The sequence below is a fragment of the Wyeomyia smithii genome, chromosome 2 (genome assembly GCF_029784165.1).
Source record: "Wyeomyia smithii strain HCP4-BCI-WySm-NY-G18 chromosome 2, ASM2978416v1, whole genome shotgun sequence".
Lineage (NCBI taxonomy): Eukaryota > Metazoa > Arthropoda > Insecta > Diptera > Culicidae > Wyeomyia > Wyeomyia smithii.
Window position 1 is genome coordinate 226643916 of NC_073695.1, and position 18972 is coordinate 226662887.

General features: G+C 40.8%; 1 protein-coding gene across 2 annotated transcripts in view; it reads right to left on the minus strand.

Annotated features, from left to right (window-relative positions):
- Nucleotides 1-5567: 5567 nt before the first annotated feature.
- Nucleotides 5568-18972, minus strand: part of LOC129722057 (oxidative stress-induced growth inhibitor 2-like) — a 70835-nt gene continuing 57430 nt past the window's right edge. Inside the window, exons 4-7 of one of the 2 annotated variants that reach the window (XM_055675269.1) lie at nt 17825-18030; nt 17663-17746; nt 8821-9530; nt 5568-8740 (exon numbers count right to left, since the gene is read on the minus strand). In XM_055675269.1, coding sequence (XP_055531244.1) covers nt 7576-8740; nt 8821-9530; nt 17663-17746; nt 17825-18030 — 2165 coding nt within the window. In that variant the 3' untranslated portion in view covers nt 5568-7575. Of the gene's footprint in view, nt 8741-8820; nt 9531-9612; nt 9814-17662; nt 17747-17824; nt 18031-18972 lie in introns of those variants that run through there. The other variant, XM_055675270.1, reaches the window with a different exon arrangement.

An 18972-nucleotide genomic window follows, 5' to 3' on the forward strand; every position in this document is an offset into this window, starting at 1 on the left:
CAGTAGCTCTACTTCTTCCGGGAAGGCATGTTTTTGAACTAGAAGCCATAAAGTGTCTTGGGCCCTATTCAATTCCTCCGGGGTAAGACAACCATGTTCAAGTGGTAATCCCTGTTTCTTTCGACGAAAGTTTTTTATTGCACGGTGTACATATGCGACTGCACGCCAAACTCTTTCAAACTTAGAGAAACGGCTCCAATCGATTACCTCATTTACTACAATATATTGTACCAGACAAGGTTTCAGTTCTTCTGGGGTTTCTTCGCTTATAAACTGTCGTGGCCAAGATGCTTCTGTTTCTCTCAGGAACTGGGTCCAGTAAACCAGCGACTTTCTGGGTATAAGTTAGGTCCTTTGCCCCATTTTGTTGCCTCGTCCGCCACATTTTGTTTCGTGGGTACCCACTTCCAATCTTCGGCATTAGTTTTGGAGAGGATCTCTCCCATTCTACACGCCACAAACTGCCGGTAGCGGCGGTGATCGGAATTGATCCATGCGAGTACTGTTTTAGAGTCGGTCCATAACACCCTTCTCATGATCGGTAAATTGTGACCTGCGCAGAGTGTTTTCATTAACCTACACCCGATAACGGCTGCCTGCAACTCCAACCGGGGCACAGAGAGGGACTTTAAAGGAGCAACCTTTGCTTTTGCGCCCACCAGTGCGCAGCGAAATTCGCCACGGATCTTTGCCCGAAAGTAGCCGACGCAGGCAAATGCTGTCTCACTGGCGTCGACAAATATGTGAAGCTGGAGATCTTCAATCTCATCTGATGTCACATTCGGGAAATAGGCGCGGGAGATGCTTACTTGCTTGAGATCATCGAATAAGCTCGTCCACCGATGCCAGCTTTCGAGGATATCCCCTCCGACATTGTCGTCCCAGCCAGCCTTTGTCCGCCAGATGTTCTGTATTATTACACGGCCATGGATAAAAAAGTGAGACAGTAAGCCAAGTGGATCGTACTGGCTCATCACGCACCGTAAAATGCCCCTCTTAGTCGGGGCGATTGCAGCCAAGTTCATTGCATTGGTATAGACGAAGACATCAGGTTCAGATGCCCAAAGCATCCCCAAAACTCTCTCAGTCCGCCCGCTTTTGTCTACATCAACTGCCTTCTCGCGCTGTACATCTGTTCCTCCGATTCGTCGAAGGACTGCAGCAGAATTAGACAACCAGTTCCGCATGGTGAAACCGCCTTCTTTGTGCACTAACTTGACCTCCTCTGCCACTCGACACGCTTCTTCTTCGCTATCAAAGCTGTCCAGATAGTCATCAACATAATGCCGCTGCTGGATCGCCTCAACTGCCCTAGGATAACGATCGATAAATTCTTGAGCGTTCAGGTTTTTAATGTACTGCACTGAACATGGCGAAGACGTCGAACCAAACGTTGCCACGTCCATTATAAAAATCCGCGGTGTTTGACTTGGGTCATCTCGCATAAGGAAACGCTGGGAGTTACGATCCTCTAATCGTATTTTAGCCTGATGGAACATTTCTTGTAGGTCGCCACCCAGGGCTACTTTGCGTTCTCTAAACCCGTACAGGACTGTTGAGAGTGGTACGATGAGATCCGGTCCTTTCAGCAGCATACTATTCAGCGAAATCCCATCGACTTTAGCAGCGGCGTCCCACACGAGGCGAATCTTATTTGGTTTTTTCGGATTGAGAACCACGTTTAACGGCAAATACCAGACCAAGCGTGGGTCCGCTGTTTCTATTTCCTCCTGCGTCGCTTCGTGAATATATCCTTTTTGTTGGTATTCAATCATTTGCCGTCGAACGTTTTCTTCGATGAGAGAATTTGCTTTTAGCCGTCTTTCAAAGCACTTTAGCCTGCGCATCGCCATGGGATAGCTATCCGGGAATTCCACATGATCATGTCGCCACAATAGTCCAGTTTCGAAGCCTCCATCGATTCTTTTCGTTGTTTGCTCAAGGATTAATCTTGCCCGCTTTTCATCATCCGATTCCGGTCCTTTGTCAGCCGAAACGCCGACGTTCTCTACGGTAAAATATTGTTTAACCATTTCGTGTAACTGAGTATCGCCTGTGCATTCACAAATATGGAAGGTATAGCAACGACTCTGCATCCGTTGTTCCACTGGTCCATACACCGCCCATCCAAGCCGGGTTTTTGCAGCAACAGGCTCGCCTGTTCGCCCTTCTCGGAGTTTCTTGGTAGCGGTCAACATTGTATGTCCCGCGCCTATCAGAATTCCGGGTGTCACAGACTCGTAATCCACGACTGGCAGCTTACGAAGATGTTGGTAGTGTTCAGCTAGCTCCCGGTACCGAAGCGATTGTGTCGGGAGTGCAAGTGTCCTAACAGTTCGAACGCCTTCAAGCTTATATCGACGGTCTGAATTGTTTCCTGATATTTCTATCGTAACTTCTTGAGAGTTTTCTTCATCTCTAGTAACATTACCTGTCCACGATAAGCACAGACGTTTTTTGATACCCTCAACATCGAGTGCATCTGCAATCCATTTTTCCATCAACGTAACTGAAGACCCCTCATCGAGGAAAGCGAATGTATCAACACTTCTTCCTTTTGCTGAAATAGTCACCGGTAAAATGCGAAACAGCGTGGTACCCTGACTGTGCCGGTGTGTGTTGACTCCTTCCATTTGATTCCGAATTGCAACGGTGTCTCTATAACTAGATGACGCACTTGCCGACATTGGCGTTGAAGAACCACGATGTAATAACGGGTGATGGCGCATTTGACACCCTTGCATCTCACAACGTATTTGAGAACGGCACGGTTTCCTCCCGTGCTTGCCAAGGCAAATGCGGCATAGCTGGTGATTTTGTACAACCTTCCATCTGTCGACTCCACTCATATTTTTAAAAACGCCACACTCTTTTACTTTATGATCTGGATCGCTGCAGATAAAACATCGCACCGGTGAATTTTCTGTTTTTATAGAACTCGATCTCGATTTTGCCTGTTCACTCACTTCCGCTGAATTTGCATGAGCGTTGACGAACCCTTTCGGCTTATCCCCTCTGCCTACCTTCGCGTTAGTAGGCTCAAGCGTCAGTGTGACATCCGCCGCAGCAGACACTAGATTTGCCATATAGCTGCCAAAAACACGTAAATCTGCGACCATATACTGCCGTTTATATACCACCCAATCCAATTTCAGGTGTGCGGGTAATTTGTCGATTAGCTCTTGTAAGAGAACTGGATTAGAGAGATGAGCCACTTGATCCGCTGCCACTAGATAATCGCAAAAATTCTGCACTGCCATACCAAACGTTACTAATGTTTTCAGATTTTCCGCTTTCGGGGCCGGAACTTCCCTGACTTTTAAGAGAAGAGCATGAATTATCTGCTCAGGACGTCCATACAAAAGCTGCAGTGTTTGCATCACCTGTGGTACCGCAGAGGGAAGTAGAAGACGGCTTCGTACTGCTTCCAATGCACTGCCCTTTAGACAGCGTTGAAGTCGGCCGAGGTTCTCCACTTCACTGTAACCACAAGCCTCTGTTGACGTGTAAAATGCACTATAAAACATGGGCCACTCCTCAGGGCTCCCACTAAACGCAGGAAGATCTTTCGGCATAACGTGCCTGGCGGCTAACTGGCGGGATGTAGGTACACCTTGATCGATACTATTTTCTACCGATAATGATTGACCGGCACCAGGAATATTGCAATGATTCCCTACCGGAATTGTTTGATTGGAACCAGGAATATTGCCAAGGTTTCGTACTGGAATTGTTTGATTGGCACCAGAAATATTGGGAGTATACTGAGATACGGACACGGGAACGTATGGGAATGTATTTGCGTTCGAAATATTGATATGAGAATAAGCTGGCCCTGCACTAGTGAGTGGATATTGAGAAACTTGTCCTAACCCTACTTGCAGTTGGTTGTTATATCTTTGTAAATGATTATTCTGACTTACATTTGTTCCAAACAAACCAATCGTACTTATTGTCGGCGGCAGTGATTGGGTAAGAACCGTCTGATTCGTCACTGGATCAACCCAAGGTGTTGCTGTCGCTGACGTAATAGGTGTCGACGATCCGAGGTTGTATCTCCCCCCACCGGAGAGAAAATCGTGCCCGTAACTGGTGGTCGATCTCACTGCACTCGGGTACGTTGACGCACATGTAGGATGAACACTCCTCGGCAGTACAGAGGATGACATTGGTGGTATTCCGAAGGAATTAATTCCTGTAGCAGCAGTATTAACGAGCGAAAACGGTACTGGAGCATTTTCGACACCTTGGAGAGTGCTTCTCGAAGAACTCGAACTCGAAGTAACGCAGGTGTTGTTATCGACTTGGGGACCATCAGCTACCTCAGCTAAAGTCGTTAAAAACTCGCATCGTCTTCGCCATGCCGCCTGTTCCACTTGTAGCTTTTTCCTCTCGCACTCCATTGTACGATCTAACTCGATCTCTCGCAAAAGAAACGCCTGTTGTTCTTCCAGTAATTTGAGGTTGAGCTTTGTTCTCTCTGCCTTTGGGTCAAGCACACTCGTTTCCTTGCAAGTAGTTGGTGGTGGTTCACTGGTCGACATCGAAACTACTGCAGAACTTGTGACAACTGGCTCGTTGGCCACGCCGCTACCGATACAATCATGGCACTTCCAATTTAATTCCTTCCTCCCGTCGTCAAATCCCACACAGCCGTAGTGGAACCATCCGCCACATCTACCTTCGCACTGGACCAGATCATCGATATCATTGGCCAGCTCGCAGCAACGGCAATCGAATCGGCTGGATTCAGACATCATTCTCCAACAAACCACAAAATTCTTTAGAGAATTGTTGGGACAGTTTCGGACCTCTTTCTAGCGGCGTCGTAGTTTGATTAGACGGAGCTCTAAAGAATTTTGGTCTTTTCATATAACTGTCACTAACAATATCAGACAATTTTCTCTAACTGAAACTTCTTATAAATTTTGAACAACGTGTTTCTTCCTTGCAGTAAAGAGTGTAAGTGAAAGACAATAGTGCTGATAAGGAGGAAGTGATAGTCGATAAATGAGCAGGGTATTTTAGATTGTGGATCTCGCTATAATGAATTGACTTCAAGTGAGCAGGGTGTTTGAGAATGAATCTCGCACGGGCAGAGGCGCACGGGCAGTGCCCCCAACAGTATCTACTGCTTGTTATTGGGAAAAGCAAGAGGTGTTTCAAGAATCTGAAGTCACTTTCTGTGATTTCGGTACTGCAGCGAATGGATCTGGTGATAATAAATCTTGAAACACCACTTCCGTAACGTTCTAGTGACGCAATAGCTTGATGATCTGGAAAACAATCGCGTATGATGTATAATTTAAAATGCTCTTTTAATCTCCTTTTACAAATTGGCAATTATGTTACAGGAGTCCTCCAACATTACATTCCTTGATGTTATGAAGCTTATATCAACATGGTCCGAAAACGTAACACTAGTTAGCACCATGCTCTATGCACTACTTTAGATCTTCTGCACGATCTAATGTAGTAATCATTTGTCGATATTCCGCTGAACCGTGTGTGATATTGATTGACAGTATGGAGTTTTCGGATGACACGACAGCCATTCTTATTGCGATGCATCAGTCCAACATTATTTAATTCGTAACAAAAAGAAAAAGAATAAAAACCTCGCATCGAAGATGCCAACAGTTTGCAACTGTGCCAAAATATAAAACCTTTTCTTTTGATTTTTTATTCTTACTGCTTGACTGCTATTTGAGAGTAAAATTGCAAACATCGACTTTGAGTCTACCCTGTGTGGTTTTTTATTTTGCTTTAATTGCCTCGATTTGATTAACTCGAAACTTCTCTATTCAACAAACTGTCGTTTTGCAAGTGCGATCAAACAGTGCCTTCAACGGTATCTGTAAATACTAACTATTTGTAAAACTTGTGAAACTACGAAATCACTATTTTAAATAACGAATATTAATAATTTTATACACTACGGTAGTGAGCGATATCAGTACGCAAGTTACTGAATTATGAATGTGGACTAGCTCAGTTTTTAGGTGTTTACGTACGGCAGGTGGAAAAGATTTTGTATGGAAAGTATGACATCAGATGGGAAAAGAGAAAATGTTGACATATAGAGAACTTTAAAATACCTACTTCGGAGCTTTTTTCATTCAATGTTTAATTTTTTTTTTTGATTTTTGATCCGTTTCATCACACGCTTAGGAGCTAAAACTACCTCAATTTATGCAAATCAGTCTCTATTCGGTTCGTTCTCTTAGTTCGATTTATGTACTTATGTATGAAGTATTGATCCTACGATGCTGAGTTTTTACGTAACCGCACTCAACGGTATCAAATGTAACTAAATCGATCGCTAGTCTGGCCTCTGTAATACGTTCTCTAGATACTGACGAGTAAGCTAAGGTTGGCGAGTCTTAGAATACAACAAAGGTGCCTCACAGTAACAGTAAGACTATCTAAGTTTTTCTGGTTTGAAAAGTTTTATGAAAAATTTAGAATTTTACTCTAATAGCCCATATCAATCGTATTCAAAAAATTCATGAGCACTTTTGCCCAGTGTCAAACTAATTCACGACGAACTTTCAGAATGGATGTAAGACACTCATTGTGGGGTTAACCGGGGAATGGTATCAAATGATCAAAATAAGCTACACAATTCCGATTGCGATTGTAAATGTATCGCTGTTAGCAATATCTTAAAGCAAACACGTAATGCTAAGTAAGAGCTTCATATGACAAACAAGTCGTAGTACAACTAAATAAACAAGTTAAAAAATTTAACGAAATAGTAAAATCATATGAACTACACAAATTTGGTTGCAACTTTCCTAAAGTATCCACAAATCGACCATTAGTTGGTAATTTGAAAAAAATTATTTACCATTCCGCATGCACAGGTAAATTAGAGTTAGTCTAGTGGCGGTAGCGCTTTTGACGAATTGGTATCCACCAATGCGACCAATGTTTTGATATCATATTACAAAATTTTCCGTAAATAGTGTCTATTCAAAAAGTGATAGTTTAAATACAGTTTGTTACGGTGTAGATAACTATCACAATACTGGCACCTAGCAGAGTTATAACAAGTCATCTTACGTTTTAAAAAGCAGGAATGTGGAAAGGGCCAACACCTGGTACAAATAATGGTCACGAATAGAAGGTATTGTGTACAGAACAAAATATTTTCATTCATAGGGGTGATATTAGTTCGAAAACTTTATAACATAAATAATGTTTATCTCTACGAACATCTATAAATAAATTATCATCTACAAAACTATCGAAATGAGCTAAAGCTCCGCGGCTGAATAAAGTCACGCACCCGCATGTGTGCATGATAACGTTTCGTAACGTGACTGGTTTGAGTCTAAACTAAAACGTTCACTTCCCTCACCAACGCTCTTGTAGCGTGAATCAATCATTTCTATCTTGAACAATGTTTGGCTTCGTTCTTTCGGTTCGAGAAGCGAATCCCGAATAAATATGGTACGCTCGATACGGAGGCCTAACTGACAAAACAATTAGGTTTTTGCATCGACCTGAAGACACGCCATCCTAGAGCGTGCCTTAGACAAAGAACAAACGCACCGCCCGGCCAGGAACGCGTCAATCATTTTCAGCTCGTTTGTGCAGCGCCGATGTAATGCTAAGGGCTCCGCCAGGAATAAACCGTACAAAATTATCGCCAACCAATGGTCCCATGGCGTACAGCCCTTTGTGAGGAGTTCGTAGAACAGCATTACTGTACTTGTCCACTTCAATTGGATTGCTTTTGCAGTCTATTGGTTTATTTTGGTTCTCACCAAGCCCTAATCCGGACGCTAATGCTTGATGGTCATTAACTGCTGGTGTTGCGGTTAGCAGTTTACATCCGCAGCTTTTGCCTAACAAGCTCAAATTTTGACCGCAGTTCGGTAAATTCCTTTCCTCAATAACTCCAGTAGTCGCGGCTGGTTGGTAGTGTTTGTACCTATTATTTCGGTCACAAACGTTCAAATGGCGGCATTTCGCGCAGATATTTTTGAACCAAAATAATTTCCTTCCTAAGCGGGATGTTAGTAAATGTTCCGTTATAGACCAAATCGTTACAGGCTGCAGAGAACGATTCTCACGAGGGTTGTTTTCTGTTTCCTCAACCACTATGGCTGTCGACTGGTGTCGGTGGTTTACGGAACCGTTTTCGTGGCCATTCTGCGGGAGCGTATATCCGCTTTTAGTTAATCCGGACATAAACCGTAGATCTGGTCGTGATCCGATTAAGATGGCGCAAAACGAAACTTCGATCTCTCGACGTTCTCCCGTTTTCAAGTGCTGTACAATGACTCGATGCGAGTCATTCGGTCCCTGCGACAAATCTGCAATGGTGTGCTCAGGCAGCGGCGTGTACAATTCGTACCTTCGATTGGAATCCTTCATCATTTTGTGTACCTCGTGATACTCGGGATAAACATTTCCCGGAAGCATTTTATCCAAGCCAGCGGTACGGCTGCGGTAGACATGCACGACCGGAATGCCGGAGGATCGACAAATAGTAACGGCGTCAGCTGCACTCAATCCAGCACCAACGATCAGCACCGGTTTCAGATGGGCCATTGCTCCGTCGTCGTACTGTTCCAATTCCCGCTCTAGATGAGGCAGTTCGTATTTGACCCACGGCATGTCTAAGCCCTCGCCTTTGATTCCAAGCCGGTTGGCCAGATCAGAGGCCCCGTTAGCTAGCACCAGGTTCTGGCATACCACTGTGAATCTCTTTCCAGTGTGTCGATCAAATCTGGAATAAAAAGATTTGAAGTTATTTAAATTGAAGTATATTTCAAACATCACTAAAAAAAACAAATCAGCAACACTCACCCTGAAACGATCCACCTGCCGTTCCGCAAGTGATCCGCGATCGGTCCACCGACCGCGGACAGATCCAGCGGGAGTACCGTTGTCACGACCGTGTCATTCATGAAGTACTTCGACAGCTGCATTTCCTCCACGTAGCTTTCGTAGTACTGCGCCACACGCGAGATCAGCGCCCGCGTTTCAACCTCCTTCGACAGTTGTCTCTTCAATGACAGATTTCGCCTCGGAGGATACAGTTTAGTATTGACCTTGCCATTGCGTTCCTGATAGACGACGCTAGTTTGCTGCTGCCTAGTTGAATCTGGATTTTCCAATGCGATAGCGCTGTTAATGGCCCGACACCGACTGCATATTAAGGACACTTTGGGTCGCTGTGGTTGCTGTCGATTCAACCCGATGCATCTATCACATTCGGTGTTAAAGCTACGATTAGAACTAGCACTACTGCTACCGGTAAGTATCTTTCTGTTGCGATTCATGCTTGCACCATGTTGATTGTTTGATTTGAGGATTTTTACACCTTCCTCAGTTTCAGTTGGTGGCAGGTACGGGTGCTCGAAGGGATCAACAACTGGTGGATGGTGTTTTTCCCACTCGGTGAAAGGTAATCCAGGAAGGGACATCCAGGCTGCAAGCGAAAGCGTTCGCAGATTCGGATCCATGCGATGCCAGGACCCGCCGGGTGGACCTCGACCTAGCACGAGGTGATCAATCTGCAAATAAAGGATTAATATCAGATTATTGTATGAGCTCGCTAACTGCTGCATCCTTCTAACACAGCGCGCAAACATTTACACATCTACATGCATTATGAAGCGCCTATTTCTGGCTCAAAGCTTCATTTCCGTTTATTGTCTCCAACTCCCTGTATACGGATATAATGTTTAATCAACTGAGAATGACAAAGTGCTACCAGGAGTGCACTCTTTAATTATTATCGGATAGAAAATGGAGACTCTTCTTCCATTGTGGATAAAGTGCATCAGCACATCACGCAACACAAAGGAACTGGAGAGGTTGGAAAGCTGCGATGGGGGGAAAATGTCATTGGTGGAAATCTGCACTGACAAGCACTTTCAGTGCAGGCAGAACATTTGACAGTTTGCGGGATTTTTCATGATTTCCACGAAAGCATTGGGTACACGTTCTCCCATGAAGCGCACTCGCTGTAATGCGGAAATATAATGTATAGACAGAATTTGAGTGCATTTCAGTTATCGTTATGCTCTAATGAGCTCCATCACGTAATGAAACCATTATTTATGATGAACACATCACTAAAAACCATTATTTATGATGAACATATCCGTAAATATAGTAAGCGTTCCACTCAGATTGAAGCATTGTTTGAATTGATACCGTACCAGCGTGTTTAACTATGGAAAGTCACCTATAGGGTTGTTTCAATTGATAGAAATATTGATAAGAGGATGATGAATTCATGTTGTTAAGTGCATACGCTATCTACTATCAATATTTAATTAAAAGAAAACAAATTTGCTGGTGAAAGCCAACAGAGCATCACCGATGTGAACTGTTGTTATCCGTTGAAATACCTTGTTTATTTACTCCCACATAAAGCTCCCAATCGGTGAACAGAGCGGTTGTCAAGGGTTGAATTGAAAGCTCAGTCTGCATCAATTTGACTCCTCACTTTTTTAAATAGTGCGAACCCGTTCTCGTTTTTCAAAAAACTGAATTCTAGTATTTGTTATATAAATTTTAGGAAATTTAAGGAGGAAGAACTAAAAATCTAAAAACGTATCGAAAATAAGACATAAACGAAAATGAAAAGGTGTTATAAAATTACCTCGAAACGCTTCCTATTCTAAACAGAAAAAAGGTCTTATTTTAGTCCAAAAAATGGAAATTACTTTTAAAAGACAGTTGAGACCAGAAACTAAAACAATAACATAGAAATAAAACTTACATATCATTCACAAATTGAAAACGATTGTCATTTCCAAAATTTTCATACATATTATCAAACTTTAACTTAAGAGACCAGAAAAACTCCGAATTCAGGTTCCTTTTAGCATTTACGAAACATATAGATGCATGATCTCAAGTATTCCTGAAAATAACCAAAAGCGTTTAAAATTTAACTGAAGTGCTCCCTAAAGCTAGAAAACCCAGGAGCAGAACAATCAAAAGGACACCGTGAAATAACTGAAGAAGCACTTCAAAAACTTAGGAAACCAAAAAAACAGTGAAAAGGCCACAATAGACATTAGTTCCAAGTTGAAAAAAGCAACTCTTGAACCAGCTTTAATTGGTATCTTATAACTTGAAAAGAAGTCGCTCCCTCCCCCCTCGTGGACAAGCATGGACATGGTAATGATATCATAGCTTGATTTCCACTGAAATAATAATCAGACTAGACAAAGAAAAATATTTTGTCAGTGTGGAAATCGTACGCAATCTGATCATGACGCATTTATGCCTTTTTCAAGGTTGTTACACATATCTGGTAGACGTTAGTGAATGATTTTTATTAAAGCACTGTTGTCCAAGTCTGCTACAGATACGCAAAAGTTCTATTATCACCACAACTCGACAATGCAGTGTATGAACAGCGGTACATACAAAACTAATCAGATTCAAGGAAAAGTTTGGCGTATTCTGCTGAGAATGTTGTATTTGTTTCAGAAAATATAATACATTTCGTTCAAAATATCGGAGCACCTTAAGAAAAACGGTTCATTTAACTTCACGACAGCACTTTGAATTCCATTATTAATTTGCCGCCCATCAATGTCAGCACGAAAAGAATTTGGTTGTTCCCCAGCCGCACAGATGCAGTTTGCAATACGCAACAGCGTTATGAACTGTTGCGTGGCTGAGAGTACAGTACCTTGTGCTATCTGTCACAACAAGAATTTTTTGTCTTCCTTCCAAGCTGCAATACGATACAATGTCTGTATTTTGTTGCGTGGCTGAGAGCTCTACGGTTCAGTTCCACTGTTTGCCAACAAATAAATATTTTGTATGTCATACGGAATCAAATCTCTTTGCGTCTAGCGAAACTGTGGATATGACATTGTTTAGAAAAAAAGCGTAGCCACTTACAACATAGATCTAAAATAAACATCGCGAACAAAAAGTGAGCTTGCGAGTGACTAGCCGCTGCTTTATAATTGATTTTCAGTTTAGTGAGGTTTGCAATTGAAAAGATATTATACCAAAAATCTGAAGAAACGCATATGCATTCAAACGGTACCATTCTAAACTAAAATATCCTGTTCCTAGTTATAGAGGCGACCTAGGCGATTGGTAGAATGCTGCGAAACTTTTTTAGCTAAATTGGATGGATTTCCAAGTCAACTTTTCATAAATTTACTACTGACCCAGTTCGATTAAGGCACACATGTGTGCCAAAAACGAACGGTTGTTTAATCATCATTTTTAGATTTCTCGTCTTTCTTATATCAAATTAATTCAGCAATCGCCAAAAGAAAAGTTGTTAACTTCGGTGAATGGCGACGTATCTCACCCTGGATGGCAACGACTGGCAGGGCACTTCGTATTTTACCTTTCCCGTGAACGAAGTAAACTCCGAGGTGACGTTCATTTCACACACCAAGTTCCCCAAGAAGATACTGCTGTGGGTGACAATCAGCGAGAAGAAGATGTCAAAGCCGCTCTTCTTTCGCTCCGAACTGGCCGTGAACGGGGAAATTTATAGTACGTAGTGCCTGTCGGAAGTTGCGTTGTTCATCAAGAAATACCATAAGGGCGTAGACGCGGTGTTCTGGCCGGATCTGAAATCGGCTCACTATTCGAAGCGATCGTTGGAGGAGATAGAGCGGCTGAATATCGATGTGGTACCCAAGACGGTGAACCCGCCCAACGCCCCCATCTGCGTCTCATCGAGAATTAAACGAAAAAGAAATAAAACGAAAAAGAATAAAACGAAAAAAAAAATCTCAAAAACATCTCTTAATACTCGGATGCCCATATCAAGTATCTAGTTTGTCATAGGCCACATGCGACCTGTCCCGGTTGTGTTTCGGATACTCCCAGATTATTGAACCAAAACCGATAAAACTACACCTCTAACGACGATTCTAAAACTAAACCATTGGTGGCCATATCTACTGTTTAAGTAAGTAGTAAAAAAAACATGAAAAAACGTTCATTTTTGGCATGGTTCGATTATAGCAATAGAAAATATTCGAGTGTGTTGCCAAAATCGAGCAGAGTCTGTATTGAAAAGATTTGTCATTATTATCCTGCAAGTTTGGGGTAGTGGTAGTAACAGCCCAAAAACGAACGGGTTACTTGTCTTTTTTGTATGAAATGGGTGCCTACGTCACTTTATTTTCTTGATTTTATGCAACGTACGAATAAGTAACAACCACAAGAAAGATACCAAAAAGAGGGTCTTCGAATAACGAACAAATTGTCATAAAAACCCCATGTTCGAAAAAATGGCATTTACGTCACTTTGTTATCTCGCTTTATAATCCCATTACAATAATGTAATTTTATTGTAGCCGTAAGGCTGATTCAAATTTCGTATTCTTTCTATGTCCAATGTACCGTAAACTGGGGTGACTTTGATCACTGTACCTCTTTTTCGAAAATGTGGTAAGAAAGCGCTCGTAGTGCTTGGGATTTGTCGTAATCTTCACTGATTGTGTGGATATATGTTAGCGTTGCTACTATTCATGCATTTCCTGCTATTTAAAAAATGGTTTTCATGCTAAAATATTAATTAAAAATAAAGTGTATTTTTAGCGATTTTTGTTGCATACAAACAATCGGTCCAAGCAGGTTCAAAACAATAAGTTGCAATACGTAAAGTTTTCTTATTTTGTTCCCAGATTAGTTCTTAAGATGAACAAATGTTATAACAATACATTTTATTGTTATTTTTGCAAGTTTTTCCTTGAAGGCAATGTTGAGTCCATTAACAAAAACCCAAGACGTGAAGTAACATGCAAATTTGGACAATTGCATAAGTCATATTCCTCGTGGACTAGTTTTTGATGATTTTAGAATACCTTCCCTCTCAGTAGATAATCCTTCATAAATATTCTTAAAATTTTGTATGAAACTTGGACATTCGCCATTATAAACTGTTCACGTAGAATGTGAATGGCCCCCAAATTGCTGTCCGTATTTAAAAACTCTTTTAAGTCGTTTTAGGCTGTTCGATTTAGTGAAAGTAGCAAAGTGTTACTTCAAATTCATCAAAACAATGAAGTGATCAAGGTCACCCCGGAATGATGATTGGTATAAAATTTTTAGAGCATATTTAAAAACAGCAAAATTGTTGCTAAACTTTTGAAGTAGTGACTGAATCTTTCTCAGTGCATGCCAGTTCTTATTTTAAAAATATCAAAGATTATTGTTTCCAGTATATTCTAAAAATATTTGAGATGCAATCAAAAAAGTGATCAAAGTCACCCCAGTTTACGGTAATCAAAGTTATCCAAGGGGAGATGGGAGGGCTAACGTCTCGGAAAACAAATAACACCGGGAAGAAAAAAAAGAATATCTTGATTGAAGATTTGTATGCAAGTAACGACGTTTGTAACTTTTATTCAAATGAATTATTGCTAAACTGATCATATACGCTGTCGAACACAGAGATGAGACTTACGTCAAGGCGAACTTCCCGCAGCTTCCGGAGCTACTGTTTTTCACCGCCCAGTAGCACCTAAAGCACCGAAGCTAAGCCCCATCGAAAATACTGAGCTATTATGAAGCAGGCACTATGAAAGCATCCCATCGAGGAGTCATTCCATGCTATTTCGCAAATCGATCCTGATCGACCATTTCCGATTACGCTGAAACTTTTCACAGTTGTTACTTATCACGGTGCTCCCACAGACCGTTATTATAAAAAAAATGCACCAAAGAATCTGAGTACACCAATATTTTTTTTAATCTAATTTTTTTATCTAACTGTTAGGTGGATTGATCGAAAAACCAAAAACGCCAAAAGTAAGGCCTTGTTCTATGAAACAATTTTGCTGATGACATTGAGTACATAAAATCAATTTTTTATAGTCAAATCTAGAACGATCACAATTTTTCGAATTTAGACCACTGTGCACTGTGGGATTTTTAAATAAATCTTTCCACCAAATGTAAATGTCTTGAAATATATACTTGAAATGTGTAGAAACTATTTTGGAAGTTGTTTCATAAAATTGTGACTGAAAAACGTGCTTAACATTGAGTATTCCGTCGTTTTTATATCACTTTTTTGTACTTTACGACCTTCAAAAGGGCATAACTCAAAAATGTACCGTACGATGATTTTGAAATTCTGACCAGAGATTCTGGACATCATAACGAATCGAATGGTGTACTCTGATTCTTTGGTGCATTTTTGTTTATAATAACGGTCTGTGGGAGCACCGTGTTATTGATAAAGAACATATCATTTCTTCATATTGACTCGCGACTGCTGTCCCAAAAGGGCCTATCCAAAACGGTAACTGATGGATCAAAATTTCTGTATCAGAAAAACGGCTTGTTTGATTTAAATGGTGTTTTCAGCAAAGTTGTGTATAATAAAAATGGCGGTTCTAGAAAGAATATATACACTGTAGAAAATTTTTTTTCTGCGCGAAATTTTCCAAGTTGTCACAAAATATTAAAAATTTAAAAAAATACCTTTTTACAGAGCCATTGTAAAAATGATTAATTATAGTACAAAAACAGAGCGTAGGATTGGAATTTTTGACATTGTAATGTGCACCTAGAAAAAAAAACTTCAACGTTTATAACTTCTTTGTTTTTCATCTTACCATTACCAAATTTTGACAGATAGTCAGAGGCGTAGCGTGACCGGGTGACACCCGTGGCGGAAAATTTGGGTGTCATCCCGATTTCTCTGGGTGTCACCCCCACCAGGTTGCACCGAAATCATCTTGTTATCAAAAATTGTGAGAGTTAGCACGCGCGTTTTCAATTGCACTAAAGTTACCCGTTTTCTTAAATCTGGTTGAAACTATACTCTTAGAGGCAAATTTATATAATTTTCGAGGGTTTCACCTTGACCTCCACCTAATAGATAATAAATCTCACGGATGTCACCTTTTTGAAGGTGACATGTATGAAAATTTTCCTCATAGGTGTTACCCCCTAGAGAGTGACACCCGGGGCGTGCCTCCCCTCACTCCCTCTCTCTTCATGCTACGCCAGTGCAGATAGTAGTACATATTGTCATCTAAAATGTGTAAGAATGTGTTGATTAATGAATAATTTAGATTAAAAAGATACTTTTTGAGATGTTCAATATTTTGTAACAATTTGAAAAATTTGGCACAGAATTTTTTTTTAAGGTTTGTATTTTTTGTAGAACCGCAATTTTATTACCTACAACTTTTCTGAAGACACCATTTCAATCAAACAAGTCATTTCTCTGATATAGAAATTTTCATCCATCAGTCACCAATTTGGATAGGCTCTTTTGGGACAGCAGTCGCGAGTCTACTTAATAACTGATATCTTAAAATGACATCTCCATCAAAAAGAAACAAATGTGAAAAGTTTCAGCGAAATCGAAAATGACATGCTAAAAAAATTTGGGGTTTTTTACCTATTTTTCATGGAAAACCTCGGAGGTCGAATCTGAGGAAGACATGAAGAAAATATGGGTTTTCGTACAGGAGAATCTGCTGCCAATAAAGAAACTAATGACTGGAGTTAAGAGAGAGGTACGAGCGTACGGTTATGGTATCGATGTTGAAAGAAATAAATAAAAGCCGACTAATGTCTCTTTTATTGTCTGGAAGTTTAAAAAGGATCGGACAACTAGGATATTTTCTACAGCGTTTTTTCGGTGATGCAATTTGATACAGTTCGCTCTCAGACAACCAGTGGATTCTGAACTACAATAATCAGAATATTTTGAATTTGGCCTACGCCCTACGCCCTTTAAAAAAATTACTCTTAACTCTTAAAAACGTCTTCATCTGCTGAAAATAATCTATAAATGCTAAACCAAATCACATTTCGTTGGACGTGATTTTACTTGGATTTTGATTACTTCAACGTCAAGCTTGTTGACTGAACATATCGGCATCCTCTCGAAATCCATTCCGCGTGAAAGGTAAATGATTTATTACCTCGAAAAAAAAAATATATTCAAACTCAAATTGTACTCCGAATAAGAAAACAAATTTATTCTCTAAGCATTCCTCATAATTATTCAATTCAATATTTCTGGTATTCCTAAAATCACGCGCAAACCATGAGTCAAAGAACATAATACCCCAAGCAAGACCAATTTACAGTATCTTCTGTTTACTGAGACTACCGTATTGCTTATTTTGTGCTTGTAGTATACTTGAAAATTCAAAATGTTACTTGGGATGTGATTATGTCGTTACAGTGTGCCTCAGAGTTTACAGCACTTTTGAAAAAATCACTTAAACATGCAATAAATACAATACAGCAAGATAAGACAACTCCACCCGGATGTCGTTAGATGATATTATTGGAATAGATACAAAACTAGGTTATTCCGGTTTTTCTAGGTTGATAAAAACGAAACAATGCTATACTGAATGAGGATGGAAAAGTATTGATGAACACAGTGGAAGAGAATTTAGCGTTTAGGACCACAACTCGAATAATTGATGTCTTTGCTGTTTTGCGCGAAGAATACAAATTGGAATATACAAGTCATAATAGCATATTTAAACAAATAAATCATTATAACAAATGTCAATTCTCCAATAAAAAATCTAGAATATTAGTTCAAGAACTACAATCACTGCACATCCCCTGCAACATAAGAGTTCATTGTTTCCTCTAGCTAGAATTTGCTAATCTCTAAGAGCCACATCCCGCCCAATCAGCTTATCAACCGAGTTGCACTCACCTCCTTCTCCGGATGGTACATGTACTCTACCATGCAAGGTAATTCCATGCCGAGGTCCGCACAGGGATGCTGCAAACTGTCCAGCTGGAAATTGAAAAGCATAGAATAAAAAAATATTTCAATTATTATGCCTTTTTTTAGGGAAATGTTTTCTAAACCCACCAGTAGTGAAACTGGGTTCGTGCTGCGGCCCTCCAATCCATCGGCAAGGCTGAAAAGGTCGTGCTCCACCAGACTCTTGTGTGCATCGTAATAGTTCAGCCGAGCCCGCAGCAGCTCGTCCGGATGCTTCTGGATTTGCTCCGGTGACCAATATGGCCAATTGCCTGCCAGCATGTACGATAACGATATTCCGCTTGGTCCATTACCTGTTCGTTCACGTCAGAGCGTTAGACAGAGAAGAAGAGCAAAAAAAGTACAATGTAAGAATAGAATTAATTGAATCAAAAATATATATGTGTCTGTTTTCGACCGCTTTTGCTGCTGTTGCTAGATAGACCTTTTCAGGGGTAATGGTTTAATTGAGTACATTGCTCTATCCCAGTAAACGGTCACGTCGTCAAGCAGCACGGAATTGCATCAACGTACGTTGCAATGCGGCCAATTTGCATGAACTTTAATTTGAATGCAGACGAATCGAGGTAGGAAGCCGTTCGCGTGCATATATCACACCAGACCACAGAGACCAAGACGAGGCAACGCAAAGTGCTCGTTTATTTTTAGGATTGCTAGACAAATCGAAAAGCAGTCTAAAGATGATTAGAACCAATCCGCTGGGGGTTTCGCATAGTAACTATGTTGGAACACCAAAAAATCGTGAACGCCTGCTCAAACAAGGTCACAAGCGATAGGGAAGGCAAACGAGCAAACAATTACTATTATGTCTATCTGCCGGAGTTCTCAATTTTTTCGTGTTCGTAAACCATAATTTCTCAATCGTCGGGTTCGTGTGGCCCCGTAATACGCAGGAAAATAAGTAAAAGATTATGTAATCTAGCTTGGCTTGACCCAAAGCTGTCTCTTGAATGGATTATCTTTCGAGTGCAATAACAAAGAATAAAAGCGCAAAAAACAGGAAACTTCCAGGAAAAGCCATAGCCAAGTCCTATACCGATTATCTCTGCTGCGACTGCTGGCTAGCGGTGCTGCTAACGCCGGTGGTATTTATTATTATACTGGTTAGGATGTAGGCCCATCTTATCAGCCGTCAGAGGTATAAATTACATGCGCGACCACATAGATGAGGAAAAAAAAATGCGCGACCACAAGTGATTCTATTCGAGTGGAAGAGGAAAAAAAGCGAGCGATTC